The 7500-nt window shown below is 24.5% G+C and overlaps 3 protein-coding genes across 3 annotated transcripts in view; 2 read left to right on the top strand and 1 right to left on the bottom strand.

Annotated features, from left to right (window-relative positions):
• The window catches only part of gefC (regulator of chromosome condensation domain-containing protein), a gene marked incomplete at both ends in the record, with an annotated part of 4486 nt that extends 375 nt beyond the window's left edge, over positions 1-4111 (top strand). The window contains one exon of the mRNA XM_635149.1: positions 1-4111. This exon is cut by the window's left edge and continues 100 nt beyond it. Within this exon, the coding sequence (XP_640241.1) occupies positions 1-4111 (4111 nt within the window).
• Positions 4112-5140: 1029 nt separating this feature from the next.
• bzpG (hypothetical protein) lies at positions 5141-6259 on the top strand (the record flags this gene model as incomplete). The annotated part of the gene is made up of 1 exon (XM_635148.1): positions 5141-6259. The coding sequence occupies one exon, from the start codon at positions 5141-5143 to the stop codon at positions 6257-6259; it is 1119 nt and encodes a 372-aa protein (XP_640240.1).
• Positions 6260-6573: 314 nt separating this feature from the next.
• DDB_G0282747 (mitotic spindle assembly checkpoint protein MAD2B) overlaps positions 6574-7500 on the bottom strand; it is a gene marked incomplete at both ends in the record, with an annotated part of 1306 nt that continues 379 nt past the window's right edge. Inside the window, one exon of the mRNA XM_635147.1 lies at positions 6574-7481. Coding sequence (XP_640239.1) covers positions 6574-7481 — 908 coding nt within the window. The remainder of the gene's footprint in view (positions 7482-7500) is intronic.

Raw genomic sequence — 7500 nt, 5'->3', positions numbered from 1 at the left:
TACCACTAGCAGTACCAGTGCAACAACTACAACAACAAATGGAATGGTTAATGAAAAAAATAATAATAATAAAAATAATAATGGCGAAAAAATTGTAAATAGTAAACCGGAATCAGTCATTATTAAAGATGGAGCATCAAATACAACCAATGATTCAACTTCATCTTCTTCAACTTCAACTTCTTCTTTATCATCATCATTACCACCAACAAATATTGAAACACCAAGAGATAAAAAGAAACCACCAATTAAACTAGATAAAGGTATACCTCATCATAGATCAACAAGAGAATTAATACAAAGACCAGAAAGTCCATTATTAAATAAATTATTAACATCAAAAGCTGAAATGGAATTTAAACATTATGAATCAAATGAGAAAAGTAAAGATGAAATGAAGGATAATGAAAATGAAAATGAAGAAGATGAAGATGATGATGATGACGATAGCACTATACGACAAAATGAAGATAAGGAATCATCATTAATTGATGATAATGAAAGTGAAACAAGTTTAAGAATTAATAAAAAAGATGCGGAAAATATAACAAATAATATAAGATTAATTAAAGAACTTGATGAACAACAACAACAACCACAACAACCACAACAAAATCTTAAAGGTATAATGAATCAACCACCATTACCAACAAATGATGATTTAGATGAAGATCCAAATATTCATTTTACACCAATTAGAATTTCAACTCACTTTTTAGAGAATTCTCCATTGAATACTATTAAACAAGTTGCATTGGGTAACTATCATATTGTATTATTGACAGAAGGTGGTAATGTTTGGACATGGGGTTCAAATTCAAATGGTCAATTAGGTTATTTGGTTGATACTCAACAACAACAACAACAACAATTACAACAACAACAAAGTATGTCATCATTACAACCATCTGCTTCATCTTCTTCACCCTCTTCATCTTCCTTACAAACAACATGTACTCCAAAAATGGTTGAAATTAAATGTGTAAAATATATTGCAACTGGTGTAAAGAATACAGCTGCTTTAACTGAATGGGGTGAACTTTATATGTGGGGTATTAATGAACATGGTGAATTAGGATTAGGTGATACAATTGATAGACGTACACCAACTCGTGTCATTAGATTAAAGAATGAAGTTGTATCAACTATCGCTTGTTCAAGTACTCATAGTGCATGTTATACTGAATCTGGTAAAATGTATGTGTGGGGTCAAAGTGATGAAACTGGTAAAATCCAAGCCATCCCATCACCATTACCAATTCATAGTTATTTAGATAGAGAGATTAAATCACCAAATGGTGGTGGTGTTGGTGGTTTCTTTGGTGGTGGTGGTAAAATTAAACAATTAGCATGTGGTCAACGCTGTATTGCAGTGCTAACTCAAATGGGTGAAGTATTTATGTGGGAAATACCAGGTATACCAATACCATTACGTAATGCATTAGAGAATCATAGTGTTAGAAATATTGTTATGGGTAATTTTCATTTAGTTTGTTTAACTGATAGTGGAGAAGTTGTAACCATTGGTAGAAATAAAACTGGACAATTGGGTAGAACTGATGCTGAGAATGAACCTGGTATTGTTAAACAACTCTCATTCGATCCTGATGGTTTGAATAGTGATGAATTTGTTGTATCAATAGCAGCTGGTGAATTTCATTCAGTGGCATTGGTTGAAAATACTCCAAAGACAAAATTAGCATTACAATTGGTTAGAATGCAAAGAAATTATCTACGTCAATTAAATATCTTAAATAATATCTACTATAAATCAATGATGTCAATGGCATCACCTTATGATCCAGTCGTTCTATCAATGATGAATAATGGTAGTGCTTCAACTTTACCACCATCTCTTAAAGGTTTAAGTGGTGGTTTACCTGATAATGCAAATAATACTATTAAAAATGGTAAAGATAAAGATAACCACCATAATGGTGATAGTAATGGTCATCACAGTAATGGTCATTATCATGGTAATGGTAATAATGGTAATAATTCAATAACAACTAGTAATTCAATATCATCACCATCATTACTAGGTAGTGGTGGCACATTAAAATCACGTTCAGCAAGTATTGCAACTATTAGAGGTTTATTTGGTATTAATCATATGTTACATCATTCACAATCACAATCATTTCAAGAGGAGAATTCAACCGTTACAGAAGATGAAATTAAAGAGATCTTTTCAGATATTGAAGCATTATCAAAATTGACAGAGAAATTCCTAAGCTATCTCGATCAACGTATGGATAATTGGGATCCTGTATCAAAGGTGTTGGGTGATATATTCTTGGATGAAGCATTAATGGCAGCCTATCGTATCTATATACCCTATAGTGATAGCTACAACACATCATGTATGACACTATTCAATATTAGACGTCGTAATGAACGTCTCTCAAATATCATCAAAGATTGTGAAAAGAAGAGTAAATCATTTGGTGTTAAATTAGATCAAGAATTTGTCAAAGAAATTGATTTAAAAAGTTTACTATTATCACCATTACAAAATATACCAAGAATTTATATATTACTAAGAGAATTGGGTAGTGACGATAGTGGTAATATCAATCCACGTGATATTGATTTAATTAATTTCGCAGCCACCAAATTCCAAGTACTCTTGGAAAGAATGAATCAAAATTTCCAATTTGTAAATGCAGTTGAAATTTTACATTGTTCCTCCAATGAATATGGTAATCCTCAAATTATGGGTGGTTCATTACCACAATTGGTAGATAAATTAACCCATCACAATATTTCAGATCCAAATTTCCGTGATGTTTTCTTATTAACTTTTCGTGCTTTCACAACTCCCTGTAATCTATTCGATTTGTTAGTTGAAACTTTCCAACGTCAAAAACATCTTAAAAATGGTAGAGTTGTAAATGTCATCACCTCTTGGGTAGTTCATCATTTCTATGACTTTGAAAAAGATAAACTCTCTGATTTCACTCAAGATCCAAATCACAACCCACAATTACTCTCTGAAAAATTGGAACAATTTATATATAGTGAAGATCATCAATCAGTTTCTCAAATTAAATTACAATATTTCTCTCATCGTAAACGTTTAGAATCTTCAATCAATTTAATTGATAATCAAAAATTAACTCAAAATGAAATTACAACTCCACCACCACTACAAATTCAAAATAATAATCAAAATAATAATTTAGAAAATAATAATAATAATAATAATAATAATAATACAACTACTACTACTACAACTCCAAATGACAATATAAACGATATTAATAATAACAATAACAATAACAATAATAATAATAATAATAATAATAATAATAATAATAATAATAATAATAATAATAATAATAATAATAATAATAATAATTTAACAAATAGTACAATTAAATTAGTAGTTCAACCACCAATACCAATTAATTTTAATTTATTAGATAGTCAACCAATTGAAGTTGCACAAACATTAACAATAATGGATCATCATTATTTTGCAATGATTGATAAGAGAGAATTTTTAGGTCAAAGATGGGCAAAGAATAAATCACCAAATATTCAAATTTCAACAGATCATTTCAATAGAACCAGTCAAGTGGTTGTTACAGAGATTTTAAAATCTAAAAATTCAAAACAAAGATCTGCAACATTGGGTTACTTTATTAGTGTAGCTTATTGTTGTTTCGAATTGAATAATCTATCAGGTACTGCATCAATTATCTATGGTTTAAATAGTGCTTCCATTCAACGTTTAAAGAAATCTTGGAGTAAATTACCAAAAGAGTCAATGATAGCATTCGAATATTTAGATAAGATTGTAACTCCAATGAAAAACTATATATCATTACGTCATCTAATGACAACTATTCAACCACCTTGTGTACCTTTTCTTGGCACCTATCTAAAGGATCTCACCTTTATTGAAGAAGGTAATCCTTCAATCATTGGTGGTTTGATCAATTTCTATAAACAAAGAAAGATTGCTGAAGTAATCTTTCAAATTCAACAACATCAACAAGTGGTTTACTCTGCCATTAGATCAAATCCAACAATTAAAGCTTTCTTAATGTCTTCACATACTTTTGATGATAAACAAGCTCAAAAAATTTCTTCTGAGGCAGAATAAATTATTTAAATTTAGATTTAAGAAAAAAAAAAATAAAAAAAAAATAAAAAAATAAAAATAAAAATAAATAAATAAAATAAAATTTAATAAATAAATAAATAAAACAAATTAAAAGATTTTTTTTTTTTTTTTTTTTTTTTTTTTTTTTTTTTTTTTTTTTTTTTTTTTTTTTTTTCAATATTTGCAGGAAGTGCATTAAATAAATAAAAATAAAATTAAAAAAAATAAAACTTATTTTTTTTTTTTTCTTTTCCCAAAGCAATGGTTTTATTTTCAAATTTAAAGTTCCAAAAAATAATTGGAAAAATGAAAAAAAAAAAAAAAAAAATATCTTATTTTTTTATTTTTATTTTTATTTATTTTTTTTTTTAATAACTATTAAATTAAGAAATAAATAAAAAAAAAAGATTAAAATAAATATATATTTAGATTTATTTTTTTATTTTTTTATTTTTTTTTTATGTTTGTAAATTTATTTTTATTTTCATTTGATCACTTTTGGATTATTTTTTATTTTTTTTTTTATTTTTTTTTATTTTTTTTTTCTTTTTTTTTTTATTTTGACGTTTTTATTAAATTTTTTTTTTTTTTTTTTTTTTTTTTTTTATTTAATTTTTTTTAATTTTTTTTAATTTTTTTTTTATTTTTTTTTCAATTTTTTTTTTTCTCGCATAAAATTTTTTTTTTCCACCACTTTTTTTTTTTATTTTTTATTCACCACTTAAATATATTATTTATATATTAAAATATCAATTAATATATAAATAAATTAAATTTAATCACTAAAACACAATAACCACTTTCAAAAGCAATTCAATCATATTGTTATTATTATTTTATAAATATTTTATAGATTAATTTTTTTTTTTTTTCATTCAAAAAGGAGGAGAAAAATAAAAATTATTAAAAATAGTAATAGTAATATATATTTAAAATAGTAATAATAAAAGGAAGGTATCATCTGATATTTTTAAGGGATTAGGTCTTGGAATGACTGAAATTGATTCATTTAATAAAACTTTAAATGAAATGTTATCAGTTTGGAATTTACCAGTCGAACAACAACCACAACAACAACAACAACAACAACAAAATATAATAAATAGTAGTAATAATATAAATTCTATTAATAGTGCATTAGATAATATTTTAAATACAACTTCAAAAGGTATTCAATTACCTCGCTTTAATTTATTAAATACAAGTTCTTCTGGTTTTCTAACAAATAGTAATGATACATTATTTTTGGAAAATAATAATAACAATAATAACAATATAAATCAACAATTAAATAAATCTGTATTAAATAGTTCCAATAAACAACTTGATATTATAAAAACAATTAATGAAATATCAAACGAACATAAATCCTTTCAACCATTTGAAATTACACCAATTAAACCACAATCAACTTCAACAAATACCTATAATACCGAATTTGGTGTAATCAATCAAAATACTTTTGTTTTAGATTCAAATAAAATTGAAGAATTAAGAGTAGATACTTCTGTTTTAGATCCACTTCTTTCGCTTCCATATAATATTATTAATAATACTACCAATAATAATAATAATAATAATAATAATAATAATAATAATAATAATAATAATAATAGTAACAATAATAATAGTAACAATAATAATATTAATAATAACAATAATAAAAGTAATACACCAATGAAAAAAGAATCAACTATTAGAAATTCTAACTCTACGTTTGAAAAATTTGAATCCCCAACACTCTCTACTACTTTTGGTTTAAACAAAGAAGAATTAAATACATTCACTACAACCGATATGAATAACTATGTTAAACAAGCAAATATGGTCAAAGAATTATCACAAGTCGAAAAAAAGGAATTAAAAAGACAAAAAAGGTTAATCAAAAATAGAGAATCTGCTCATTTGTCCAGACAAAGAAAAAGAGAACGTTTAACTGACCTCGAGCATAGAGTAGAAGAATTGTCCTCAAACTCTATCGATATCAATAAAACCCTCTCTAGTTTAGAAAATGAAAATTTGATCTTAAAAGCTGAAGTAGGTCAACTCTTTGAAGTAATCAACGATTCACCTGTCTTATCAGCTCTTTTCTATAAAATTGCCTCTCTTTCACAACAACCACAAAAGGATACAATTGGTGCCTATTAAATTAATCTTTCCACCTTCTCTCTGTCTCTTTTCTCTCTTTCTCTCCTGGTTCCTATTAATTCATGGCTTCTCATTAATAACTCTTTCAACTTTGTATAAATCTAAAAAAAAAAAAAAAGAAAAAAAAAAAGAAAAAAAAAAAAAAAAAAAAAAAAAAAAAAAAAAAAAAAATCTATTTTTATCATGACTAATTGTATATTCAAAGTAAGAAAAATAAAATAAAAAAAAAATAAATAAATAAATAAAAGTTTAAATACATTTTTATTAAAAAAAAAAAAAAATAAATAAAAAAAATATCTTTCAATTTTTATTTTTTATTTTGTTATTGATTGTTCAGTAAAAGTTCTAATAGTAGTTTTTCCATCAGTTATATTTGAATTTAATGGTATTATGTATGAATTTTCAATTTCAGAATCTTTTTCAGTTGTTGATATCCAAACTGGTGTAATTTGATTAATTGTTGTATTTGTTCTTCTTGGTGATTCAAGTGGATTTATATTAAGTATAACATTTGATAAATTAGTATTTAAACCAATATTACTAGTTGTTGGTTTTGTGTGAACATGAATTGTAAATTTTAAATCTTTGTCACCATTATTATTATCATCATTATCTTCTTTTTTATTTTTTTGATTTGATTTTATTTGTTGATATGTTTCATTATCTATTTCATTAAAATGAATTACTCCATCACTATTACTAATAAATCCATTACCGTCACCACCACCACTAGTTTTTAAAGATGAAGATGAAGATGAAGATTGTTGAGTTTTATAAAAATTTTGTTCACTATAAAAAGAATCAGTTGTCATTAATATCTTTATAATATAAGCTTTAAAACTTGCTTCTAATTGTAATAAATTTGGTTTATTATTGTTATTATTAATATTATTATTATTATTATTATTATTATTTGATGTATAATTTTGTTTTTGAATATTTATATAATAATTAAAAGTTTCATCATCATCACTATTATTATTATTATTATTATTATTTTTATTTTTATTATTAGTAGTATTATTTAAAGATGAAATTTCAAAAATGAATTTTTCAATTGGTTTATCATATTTATTTAAAATTGTTAATGATATTTTCTCAATGGTATCTTTTAAAAAGTGTGGCTTTAAACTATCAATTGAATTTGATATATATCTTGTTAATAAATCTGATCTTGAGATTGGTACTGGTATATCATATTTTATTGATTTACTAAATAAACCTAATCAATCAATAATAAT

Source organism: Dictyostelium discoideum (genome assembly GCF_000004695.1).
Source record: "Dictyostelium discoideum AX4 chromosome 3 chromosome, whole genome shotgun sequence".
Lineage (NCBI taxonomy): Eukaryota > Evosea > Eumycetozoa > Dictyosteliales > Dictyosteliaceae > Dictyostelium > Dictyostelium discoideum.
The sequence above is the reverse complement of the archived record's forward strand: the minus strand, read 5'-3'. Positions and strand labels throughout refer to the sequence as shown.